At 33.2% G+C, this 13,447-nt stretch overlaps 1 protein-coding gene across 1 annotated transcript in view; it reads right to left on the bottom strand.

Moving 5' to 3' along the window:
• LOC150100709 (transforming growth factor-beta receptor-associated protein 1-like) overlaps positions 1-13,447 on the bottom strand; it is a 407,043-nt gene that overhangs the window by 271,645 nt on the left and 121,951 nt on the right. The window contains exon 10 of the mRNA XM_090401548.1: positions 7,204-7,299. Within this exon, the coding sequence (XP_090257674.1) occupies positions 7,204-7,299 (96 nt within the window). The remainder of the gene's footprint in view (positions 1-7,203; positions 7,300-13,447) is intronic.

Genomic DNA, 13,447 nt, shown 5'->3' with positions numbered 1-13,447 from the left:
GTAGTATATGTTTGTTTGGAACTCAGACTCGTATTTTGTTTTCAAACACGCTACTGTCTTTTTGTACTTGTTCTGTTATTACAATTTTAAGTCTCTGCAATTCTTTATACATTTCTTTGATTGTGATACCTGAAGATGTTGATCTATTCAATGAAACTTGTTAACTAGTAGTATCTTTTTAATTATACCATGTCATCTTTTTATCTCTCAGTAACAGTCATTAAAGTTTTTTGAATATATATATATATATATATATACACACACACCATATTTTTTCATGTATAAGATGATACTTTTTTCTAAAATTTTTAGACCAAAAATTGGGGTTCGTCTTATACACTGGGGTTAACCGGTTGAGAGACCTACAGTTGCCGTGGTGAAACTGCTGGTACCTTGTCTCTGCAAACAGGCTTCCGCCAATCACTAGCCTTTGTTAACTCCATCAATTGATGTCATTAGTGGCTGATTCTGAATAAACGAATCAGAACTCTGAACACATTCATACGTCCGCAATTCATTGGCGGGGTAAGTTAATGCATTAACAATATTTTGAGCACTAGCCAATAAAAATGTCCAAAAATAAAAACCGATGAAGAAAATGATATGCTGGGAACTGAGAGTGATGCATAATTTCTTAATATGTATCTTAAAAATATTATCTAATTACTAAATATACTTTGAATATTTAAAAAAATATCAAATGTGTTCTGTTTTATGTTTAAAATATTGATTTCTTAATTTCAGATTGGAAAAAGTAGGGTTCGTCTTATACACGGAAAAATACAGTATATATATATATATATATATATATACATCTTTATTGAAACCTGTCTCGGACACACAGTGCAGTATGGCATGGAGCACTGTTGTGCTGAAACATGCATTCTACTGGATTGTTTAACTAATCCAGTAGAATGCAAATGAATCATGGATTGATTCACTTCTATATAAAAACAATTTGTGACATTCATTGCCCAAGATGACTATAGCCTATTCTTGCCTTCGGGACATGCTTTCAATTTCTGATATGTCACAACAAAAATATTCTTCCATTCCTTGCACAAAGCTACCCTCATTGCTGATGCTGACTACTGTGGTTTGGAGTGAATTCGGCATTCTAATCATCCCAAAGATGTTTGATGGTGTTTGTGTCTGAACTCTGTGTAGACCAGTCCAACACTTCAACGTTGTTTTGTGGAAACCAGTCTCAGACACACAGTGCAGTATATCATGGAGCACTGTTGTGTTGAAATACAATTTGTGACATTCATTGCCCAAGGTGACTATAGCCTATTCTTGCCTAGAAACATATACCCACAATTTTTACATAGACATCCTGCTTACCAGTTATGAGTGTCTGGTAATGGTTTTCTATCTCAGAGGAAGTCACGGAATGGATAACAGGCTTATTACTGATGACACATATCTTGTGGGGAGTGAGACAAGCCCACACCCTGTCATGCTTTCTGGGACCTTCAGTAGGTATACACTCCCTACAAAGATGCTAAAGGACTTCCATGAAGAACAACGGACAAATCGGCAGAAGAGGATTCATACCCCAAACGGTGAAATATGTAGAAGAATCTTCAGAGGAGCAGACTTCTATAAGCAACCTGGGCTCAACTGGCTCCAGCTGTCAGTACCTGGTTAGGACCCCTATCTAGATTTACAAGGAAAATTAAAAGGATTCAACCCTCTGACAAAGGGAAGAAGCTTTGTCAATAGTGACACAAGGTTGAAGTCTCATGATGACGGCAAAACTTGTGATTAGACAATTTTAGATGGCAATACAGTTTATTGTGTTCATCTGTAATACTGCAGAGCAGAAAGCAAATGGAGAAACTCTGTTCTCCACAGACTAACTAACCACAATGGTGAGCAAATCTACATAAATAGTCCCAAGTTCCCGGCGTCCCTTAAATGGAACAGGAGTGTGAAAAATCCCAAGCTCAAAATAGTATGTCCACTAAAACTAGGAACCTGGAATGTCAGAACCCTGTATGAAGCAGGTAAGCTAAGAAACATTATCCAGGAAATGAAAAGACTTGGAATTGAGATTTTGGGAATGAGTGAAGTTAGGTAGCCAGGATCAGGCAAAACTCAAGTTAATGACATGACAATGTACCACTCTGGGAGTAGTGAAAACAATCGTCAAAATGGAGTTGGAATAATATTAAAGAAAAATGCCAACAAGTCGCTGTTGACCTTCATTCCCTACTCAAATAGAATGATGTTATTAAAACTGAAAAGTCAACCACTAGATATTAATGTTATAGAGGTCTATGTCCCCTACTGCTGACAAGAATGATACCAGGATCAAAGAATTTTATGACCAATTAAAAGAACTAATGAAAAATACAAAAGCAACATGATAAGAACATTGTCATGGGTGATTTCAATGCTGAAGTTCGGAAAGGTAGAAGTAAAGATATAATTGGCAAATATGGACTGGGAACAAGAAATGAGAGAGGAGACCATCTTATTCAATTCTGCCAAGAAGAGGAACTAATAATCAAAATCATGGTTTAAGCTACCATCCTGAAGGCTATGTACTTATTATCACCACAGGATAATAATGCAAATGTAATCAGAAACTAAATTGATTACTTGCTAATTAATCAAGGATTTTGAAGCTCCATAAAGAATACAAAAACCTATCCTAGTGTAGATATTGCTTCTGATTAGAATCTACTGGCGATTTAAAATTTAGACTGAAAGCTATACTGAAGAAACATCAACAAAAAAGGTTTGATCTAGGAAAGTTAAAAAACCCAGAAATAAGAAAAAAAAACTGGATCAAGATCTGAATCAAGAGACTTATCAAGAATGATGACATCATGAGGGTTAATGAATCATGGAACAAATTAAAATCTGTCTTCATAGCAAAATGTACCAATACCTTGTGTCCTGACAGAGCAGTATTGAATCTGATGAAATTCTCTCTCTCACGGATCAATGCAGATCATATAAAAATCACAGTCCAACAAAATATAAAGAGGTTCAGAAAATTATTAAAGACAAGATCAAAGAAGTAAAATAAATCTGGATGAATGAAAAATGTAAAGAAATAGAATTTCTACAGGAAAAGCATGACAGTTTTAATCTATACAAAAAGCTGAAAGAGGCCAGGTATATTTAAGAAAAAACAACTATGTATCCTCCGAAACAAAAAGGGAGAAATAATATCTGAAAAGGATGATAAAATAAAAGAATGGGCAAAATATGTAGAAGAATTCTTTACTGATAACAGACAAAACCCAGAAAATAGTTATAAACAGATGGAAGGTCCATGCATTCTAAGATCAGAGGTAGAATATGTGCTGAACTCAGCTAAAAGTGGTAAAGCCTTAGGCCCTGATAAAAATACCAGCAGAAATATTAAAGTTATTAGAAAGCAACAACATTACTAAATTAGTAAAGCTATTTAATAAGATCTACGACACAGGCATAATCCCTCAAGACTGGTTGCAGTTGACCTTCATCATGTTACCTAAAAAAGCAAATATGAAAACTTGTAATGACTATTAAATGATCAGTTTTACAAGTCATGTTCTTAAACTGTTTCTGAAAATAATTCAAAAAAAAATATACAGAAAATGTGAAGACACCATCAGTGTGACTTAGATGGTAAAGACATCAGGATCATTGAAAACTTATATTGGAACCAAAAGGCATCCATCTGTTCAAGTTGATGGTATTATTACAGACTCATTAACATCAAACAAGGAGTAAGGCAAGGATGTGTGCTGTAGCCTCTCCTTTTTAACATATACTCAGAAGCCATATTTAAAAAAAAATTTAAAAGGAAGAGAGGAAGGGATTAATGTAAATGATGAAATCACCAATAACATCCAATATGCTGATACAGCTCTCCTGGGTGATAATATTCAGGATCTTCAAAATCTTCTGGAACTAGTGAACAAAGAGAGTGAAAAAATGGGATTAAGAATAAATATCACCAAAACTAAATTCATGGTCATAAGTAAGAAACCAATTATTAATTCAGCACTTTCTTTAAACATGAAACAAATAAAAAGAGTGACAAAATTTAAATATCTTGGATGCTGGTTAAATGATGAATGCAACCCAGATATGGAAATAAAAGTAAGAATTGAAATCACAAGAAAAAATGTTCTCCTGATGATATCAAAACTGTGTAACTGCAATTTAAATTTAGAGCATGCATGCTTCAATGCTATGTATGATCTGTACTGCTGTACAGTGCAAAAACTTGGTCCTTGAAGACAACATAGATAAAAAAACTTGAAGCCTTTGAGATGTGGTTATACAGACGAATGTTAAAAATCCCACGGAACAGCAAAAAGATCCAATCAAGAAGTATTGAAATGAATGGGAAAATCACATGAACTTTTAGATACCATTAAAAGAAGAAAAACTGCATATCTTGGTCACCTACTTCATGATGAAAAATATAAGATACATCAAAATAATAAATTGATTATAAAAGGGAAGTTAAATGGAAGAAGAGAACAAGGAAGATGAAGAAAATCTTGGCTAGCAGACAGTGGACTGGCATGAGCTCTGAAGGACTGTTCAGAGTGATTGAGGATTGCTGATCTCCAAAAGGAGATGGCACTCAAAGAAGATATAGCTTGCCTTCATCAGCCATTATCCATTGCAGTTATCTGTATGGAAGATAGCTAGCATTTGCTTCATATTATTCTTGAATGTTTGGTGAAAAATCTATGAATGTAAAAATAAGATTCCGTTGGCTGCTCTGAGTAGAACTAAAGTTTTTGAAATCTACCATATTAATTAACTTCTATGTAGTATTTATGCTTTTAAGTTTTGGTGCTGAACACATGAATGCTGACAACATTTAGAAATAATCATGATAAACAATTTGTAATTCCTAACATCTCCCATAGGAGAGTACTGATTATTCAGTGTTTATGGATAGAATTTCAACTATCAAAATTCATCTGTGTACTTGTATGCATTTTGATAATAGATTTCTTAATGAAGAGAGTTTAATAGGCTTTAATTAAGCAATTAAAATTATTAAAAGAAAGAATAATTAATATTCATTATTTTAAACCAAGCAAGAAAATGTTTTTCACTATTTAGTATGAAATAAAAATTAAGCACATTTCTTATACAAGGGATCTTGCAAACATATGGTTTCACCATACCCAATTCAGGCAGTGAAATGAAAAAATAAGATACTTTCAGAGTTTCTACTTTATTCTTCAATATAATCTCCACCCACTTAGGTTTTTCAAAGCTTTCATAGTAAAACTCTTCAGGTTGTTTTTGGAAGCATTTATTTTTTTAACTTTTTTTACCTATCCCATTCATTATTTTCAAAATGGATGCTCATGTGATGTATCTTTAATTTAGAAGTCCTAGAAAACCAAGTCGAGGCTGTAGGGAGGATGGTCCACAACTTCAAATAATTCAATCATTTTGATAAATATTGCAGTGAACAAGCTCATAAACAGCCTTGCGCTGTCATTTTACCAGTTCCATTTTCCTGTTTCACTATATAGTCCTGGTTAATGAAACCTTTGCTGTCCCAAAAGACAGTAAAGTATGTACTGACTATCTGCCAGAACCCTCTTCCCTTTGATGAGGCAGGGTAGCAATATTCCATAGACTAACTTTTCATTTGGGGTTATAAATGACGAAAACAACTTTCATCCAGAATGATGATTTTGTGAAGAAAACTACTGCCTTCCTTTGGTTACACTGACACAATCAGTGATAAAATTCCAGTTTTGTGTTCACTAGTCAAGTAAAATGGCACCGAATGTGTACACACTTTATTGTAGTCTTCAAATCTGCAATGATATGACTTGTGACTGTATTCCAATTTTATAGATGTAGACAGACCCTGAAATTTCCTCCCCAATCTCATCTCAACTTCCCTTTCATGTGAGGTTCAATGGCCTGTCACAGCAAAGTAATTTGGCTTCTTAGAAACCCAATAACACTGCTAAGATAGGATGGTTAATCCCATCTGTATTGCATGCTATGACTGTAAATTGAGTGTACTCTTGTAGACAGTTTGTTTTGCAGGATGAAAAATCAGTTTCCAGGAGGGGAAAGCCTCCCATCTCTGTTTGAGACCAGCTAACTCACCTTCACCCAAAAAGTCCTGATAAATCTTCTTCACATCCTAGATGGAATTCGAATCCAGGTCTTTTCGAACATTTGTCTGAAACGACCTTTGTCTGTATAGGTTTCCTATACCAACGGTGTCCGATTTGTCCTTGTACAGAGGTACATTCAAAATTAGATTTGTTTTGCGAGCCAACCTGAATGATTCAAGAAAATTAGTGTGCTACATTTTCCATATCTTCTTATTATGTGTAAAAGGACGTTAAGTTTCTATTTTCAAAATGGTTTTTTTTTCAGGCTATATATAAAAAATACAAATTCCCAACATTTTTACATGCAACAAATTATGTTCATAATTTATTTTTTATATTTTATTAAAATTATAAAAATATGACTTGTTTTTTTTAATACTTTACTTTTATTCTTTGGAAAAAAAATCTCACTTTTGCTTTTAAAGCTTTTAAATGCTCACTTTATAAAAGCTACAACCTGCACAGGATCACTGTTTTTCAAATAATAAGGGGAATAAATACATATAATGATACACCTAATATTGAAAATTTTATAAAGTACAATACACAATAACATTTAATGAACAAAACTTTTAATGATATGAATAAGAGTTTCCGTAGCTCAGTCAGGTCTCTGGTTTCCTTCAACTAAAGGTGAGTTAGCTAGTCTCATATGGAGGTAGATGGTTTTTCACTCTGAAACTTGGGTTTTTTGTCCATCAGAACAGGTAAACTGGCTCCATATAATGTTCTGTCATTCCATTCCTCTACCGACTTAATGGTTTTACTACTTTTACTGAAGTATACTCACTTAGACCAGTACAAGATAAGGAAACAAAAAATATCCAGGTAAGTACATACATCATTTAATATTTTAGCTAATAATTAATTGGATACATGAACCACAATTAGAGAATGTTTTAATTCCTTAACAAAATAGCTTACTAGTTTGTTAATTAATTGAATGCCTATTGACAGGTATGCTCAAGTGAAACAAATCCTAGCTCTACTGAAAGATGATATTTTGATTAGCAACACAAACTGAAGTTACTGAACATATATATTACTAAAATAATTTTTTAAAACATTCCATCCTAACAAAACTGCTTACTTTTCTTGACTGTTCCTTTGGTATACCTATTTTGCATGAAAATTTAGCTAATTCAAGGGCTTCAGAAACCTTTTTATCAAGTAAAAGTGCTTGAACCTGAAACAGAAATAGTTTTCTAAGAATATGTATTATTTTTGGGAAATTCTCATGTTACTCCTCTAAATAAATATTATTTTTATGCCTATTTTTGTTTTTTGTTTATAATGTCACTAGCTTTTTACTGAAATTTTAGGGCATTACTTGAGTGATAGGATGGGGTACTACTGATGATAGTACCCATATATGAAGAATGGACATATATATGAAGAATATATAGTAAGAAAAAACCGGGCATACCTTTGTGAGATGTTGCTGGCTGTCTTCTTTTTCAGTGGCATCTCGGCATATGGTGATATACATTCATTTTTGAAGGAAGAAAGTATGACTGAATGGAAGGGGGGGGGGTAGAAAAGTGGGGTTTGAGAAATGTGGGAAAATTACTGGTGAGGCAAGTGGTATGTGAACTTTTTTGAACCTTTTTTGAAAAACCCAGGTTTTTTTATTTTTTAAATTATTAAAGGTGGGCAGAGAATACTTTGGGATATGAGTGAACACAGAAATTTTTGGGTGGAATAAGATCAGACCATAATATTCTTCTCCTTCCCCAAAAATTTCTATGTTCACCCCCATCCCAAAGTATTCTCTGCCCACTTTTAATATTTAAAAATTATAAAAAAAAACCTGGGTTTTTCAAAAAAAAGTTCACATACCTCTTGCCTCACCAATAATTCTCCCACATTTCTCAAACCCCCACTTTTCCAACCCCCCCCCTTCCGATTGCCACACACCAGAATGCCACTGAAAAAGAAGACAGCCAGCAACAACCCACAAAGTTATGTCTAGATTTTTCTTACTATATTTTTTAGTTCCTATATATTCTTCATATATCTGTCCATATAAAACATCAGTAATGCCCTAAAAGGATAATGCCCTTTGAGTAAAAAGCCAATGACATTATAAAAAAAATTGGTTCTCCTAAACAAAAATAAGCTAAATAGCCATAAAAAATAATGTTTTCTAAGAAGTTTGTAATTATTCATATTTACATTTTTGTACACAGGACTTGACAAACACATTTGCTCACTTACTCATGTGAGTCAATTTTGCCAGCTGGTGAGTAGCTGTAGACTGAATGAAATATGTTTTTTTATTTAAGTAAAAGCAATAATAAATTTAGTTTAATCCTTTATCCATGTGTAAGCAAACAAAGTTTGTATGCCTGAAGTATCTTCGGGACTGAGGCAACTCGTAGTAAAGGTGGACCAAGCTCGTATTACTCCTAGTCTTAGTATCTCCCATAATGCAAAGTACATCTTGTGGACATGTATAATGCTATGCATTAAAGAAAGGACCACTACCCAGACTGGTTTTGACCTTTATCGAGGTCTCATCAGTGGGAGCCAGACTCAGAGGTGGTGATACTAAGGTGGAAGCAATGGAGAAGTCATATTTACCTATACGAGTTGCCAAAAGGTGTCTCACCTTATTACAAGCAACTTTCTGAACATTTTTTTTTTTTTTTTTAACTTTAAGGAATTTAACTTTAACATAAGAATATATGTAATATAAAGAGCCATTCTAGTAACAAAAATTAATGTAACAAATTATATTTTTAAAAAAATCAATGTTGTTTTTACTGTTCTTAGTGTTTATTGACTTCTTCTTTTGGGAATGGTTACTCCAAACAATGATATACAATGCCATTAATCTTTTATGGAACTCTAGTGACTTATTGGACCATATCATTAAAAAATGGGGAGGAGGGGTATTTTTTGGTAGGTTAGAATTTTGCACGATTTGTCGAGCTCTATATATATATATATTTTCCCCCCTTTTTTTTCTTTCACAACATTAAATATATGGACCATTAGTGCATCAATGGAAAAGAAATAGACTAGCAGAAGAACTACAAAAATAATATGCTGATTTATTGGCATTACATCTCTAAAAACACACATAAAGTACCAAAGAAAACACAACCTATAACACAATATAATACCAAAGAAAAAGACAACCTATAACACAACCTATAACCATAGTAAATGCAACTGCCTACAAAGTGAAACATGGTTTATTTATATACATTGTAAATTCTAGTTAGAAACCAATGATATACAAGAAGATGGTTCGTGTGAAATCAGGCATAAAGCAGAATGGTATGTTATCTTCGCTGTTATTTATGATCCATACAGATCACATTATTAGAGATTTGAATAGCATATATTAAGTTTATTTATTTACTTTAAACAGATGATATTATCTTTCTAAATAAATCTGCATCAAGAGTCTTTGATCATCATCAATTCATGATAAGTACTCTAAAGGGATGTACATATTAGATTATACAATTAAGTAGACATTATTAGTAACTTCATATCGAGAATTCTCTTCCAAATTAATCTGTTATCTGCCAGGTCTCAAATAATGCTGATCTTACATTTTGGTCCTCTAAGGTACCAACAGCACCAAATGTGCCAGCTGTGTCTTCCTCTGGAGCTTATTTTCCCATCCTGATTTTAATTAATTTTTTAATTACAACGAAAAAAATTGTAATTCTTTATGTAATCCCATAAAGAATTACAAACTTCTTTATGGGAGAGGAAAGATTAGAAAGATCGTGAATCTTTCCTCTCCCATCTGTTTAAGTGATATACCACTTTCATTTAAACAGACTAGATCTATGTGAGTAAGGTATAACAGTGGTGATAGTAGGGACACTCATCTTACATCCAATTTTACAACAAACCATCTTCTCATAAATTTCAATTTTATTCTTGACTTACAATTTAAGTATGGGCTATATATTACTTTGTATGATGCCATTTACCCATATAACTGGAATATTTCAAACAAGTTTTCTCTTGGCACATTATCATATGCTCTTGCCAGATTTACAAAACAAGCATATAGGTCTGATGTATATAATCCATTAATAATTAACTATATGTCTATAAATATCTGGATAACGTTTGTCTTGAACTAAGTTTGTTCTTTGCCAAGTTTTGATTCACAATTTTTCTCAAGTATACTTGTATAAACTGCACCCACGATACACAGGAAATCCCTTGTAATTCTCTGGATGACCAATAGTTGCAGAATTTTTTTTTTTTTTGGCTTAGTTACAAAGTACATTATACTTAACAAGAATTATATTCTTGATGATGTCCTAATTTAACATGACAATTGTTATATTAGATTTAAGATTCTGGATTACTTATACTCTCGTAGCATAAAAAGAGGAAAACAACAGCCTCCCTTTTCTAGACACACTAGTCACCCACCAGACTGATGGAACCTTGGTTTTCTCAGTTTATAGAAAACCCATCCATACAGGTAGGTACATTCACCAACAATTCCCCCCCCCTCACAACAATATGGAGTGGTGAAAACACTATACAACAGAGCTAAACTAATCTGTTCTAACGACAAGGCCCTAAACACTGAACTAAATCACATCCTCAACACTTTCTCAGCCAATGGCTACCCCCCAAAAAAATATTGAAACCAACAAACCATAACCCCCCCCTCCACAACAAGGATTACTCTAAATCCATCACCATTCCCTACATCCAAGGCACCTCGGAAAAAATTACCAAAATCTTAAAAAAACATGACTTGACCTCCTGTTACAGACCATACAAAAAATTGGCATCCCTTATCCGCTCCACTAAAGACCAACCACTTCCCCTAGACCTACCTGGTGTATACCAGGTCCCTTGCAGCTGTAAACTGTCTTACTTTGGCCAAACATGAAAAACAGCGAATATCAGAATTTTGGAACACAAGAACTACATCCATTTTCACAAGTACAGCCACTCTGGTCTTGCAGACCATGCTCTGGATACACGCCACAGAATACAGTGGAAGAAAGCTACAGTAATACAGTACTGTAGCAAATACAAATTCGAAAGACTATTTATGGAATCAGTCTCAGCCCTAAGAAACTCTCCAAACCTCAACAAATTTGGTTGTATGAGACTGCCCCAAATTTGGGAGGCTTACATCAGCAGACCTTCAGCCTAAAGGCCAAGAACACCTTAGCCAGCTAGGAGGCACCATGAGGACTTTTAGGAGAACAATAGCTTCATCACTTCATTCTCAGTTATTGTGTTGTAGTGCCTATGTGCAAGTGCCTTTTCTTTTGTAAGTTTCTTTTTGAAGATGGCAATGTGACATTGCCGAAATATCGAAAATATTTATTAAAGTGTAATTTAATTTGGATTACTTATAGTTGTATTTACAGTTAACTCTTAGAGAGAAAGGTTTAAGTGGGTTGAATATGTGCCTTCCATATGCATGGGATTTTTAGATCATCATTATTGTTTTCATCCATATTTTAGATAAATTATGGACTCTACAACCGTATTATAAATAACTATTTTAATTTCCCAACATTTCGACCTTCATAATAAGGTCATCATCTGGAGACACATAAATACAGAGACAAGCTAAATTACATTTCACACAGTCTGCTAAAGAGACAATGATTTGATCAACGGTTATTCTACTGGCATGATCTCTAGTGAAAATAGAATATAAAAAAATAAATAAATAAAAAATAAATTACGTAATTACTTAATTAAAAACTACATCAAAGTTATATTCTATTTATTCTTTCATATAAATAGTTTTCTTACAGTAACAATGATGTCCTAATTTAACATGACAATTGTTATATTAGATTTAAGATTCTGGATTACTTATGGTCGTATTTAGAGTTAACTCTCAGGGAGAAAGGTTAAGTAGGTAGAATATGTGCCTTCTATATTTTGTTGATAGTATTTTGGCTGTAACCATTTTTTAGGAAATTATTGCTGATAACTTTAAATTCATCTTTAAGCACTTAAAGTTATCAGCAATACTTTCCTAAAAAAACTGTTACAGCCAAAATATTATCAACAAAATTCTCTACAAGACCTCACTAAAAACAAAGCTAAACTAGACTACAATAAAACTATAACCATTCCATATATTAAAGGGATATCAGATAAAATAAATAGAATACTACAGAAATACAACTTTAAAGCCACCTTTAAACCTCCTGCAAAACTAAAGGGTCTACTCAACTCATCTAAAGACCAACTCCCTCTGCTGGCCCACCCTGGAGTATACCGTATTTATTATTGCACCTTTAATCTACCCTATATAGGGGAAACATGACACACAATTCCTATCAGACAAAAGGAACATAAATGACACGTTAAATATAATAACTACGGTGAAGCTGGCCTCTCATCATGCCGTGAACACTTTACATAGAATTGACTGGAAAAGCACCAGTTGTTTACATAACACCAAAACATGGTATGAACGTAAATTTAAGGAAGCCTGTGAGATTCTTATCAACCACCCTAATCTTAACAATAATGATGGTCTAAAAATCCCAGGCATATGGAAGGCACATATTCTGCCCACTTAACCTTTCTCCCTAAGAGTTAACTATAAATAAGACCATAAGTAATCCAGAATCTTAAATCTAATATAACAATTAAGAGCCAACAGGCTTCACTTCGACGAAGTAAAATTATTCAAATTAAGTTGATATTGAATCCCACATTATTTCTTAGCCGAATAAGAAACTCAAAGATAGGAAATCTAATCTAAGAGTTTCATGCCGAATATAGAAAACTATAAAATTTTGGCGAGTCCAAGAGTAAGCCAACACGTGATACATGCTAGGGCAACTCGTAGTAAAGGTGGAGTAAGCTCTGATCAGGGCCACATTTATACTTTTGGAGGTCCGAGGCGCAACATCATTATGAGGCACTCAAAAATAAGCATTTTTTTTAGTTTATTGAAAATAAAAGTCAACATTTCCATAATAACTCATTTTAATAAACAATACAACACTGGTATACATATATTTGCATTTTAAAAAAAGTATAAAAATAAATCAGTTCAAATTTAAATAAAAAAATTAATAACTAAAAGTTTTTTTTTTTTTCTGGCTTTGGTTTTAGTAAATATATCTATAATGCCATCATAATTGATCGAGTCCATTACATCTGATTAAATGCATCATAACGACAGGTCACTTGTTTTATTTTGTTGCAAGTTGCTTATTAAATAATTTTTTATTCGTTTCAACACTGAAAACGAGCTTCAGCACTTGCATATGAAATGGGCATCATCAAAAATATTTTTAAAATTGTTTCTATGTTCGGAAAAATAGACCTTAACCCGTCGTTTATAAATTTGCACATAT

Source organism: Typopeltis vanoorti, chromosome 12 (genome assembly GCF_054136105.1).
Source record: "Typopeltis vanoorti isolate ZY-2024b chromosome 12, IOZ_Tvanoo_1.0, whole genome shotgun sequence".
Classification (NCBI taxonomy): domain Eukaryota; kingdom Metazoa; phylum Arthropoda; class Arachnida; order Uropygi; family Thelyphonidae; genus Typopeltis; species Typopeltis vanoorti.
This window is presented reverse-complemented; position numbering and strand designations above follow the sequence as displayed.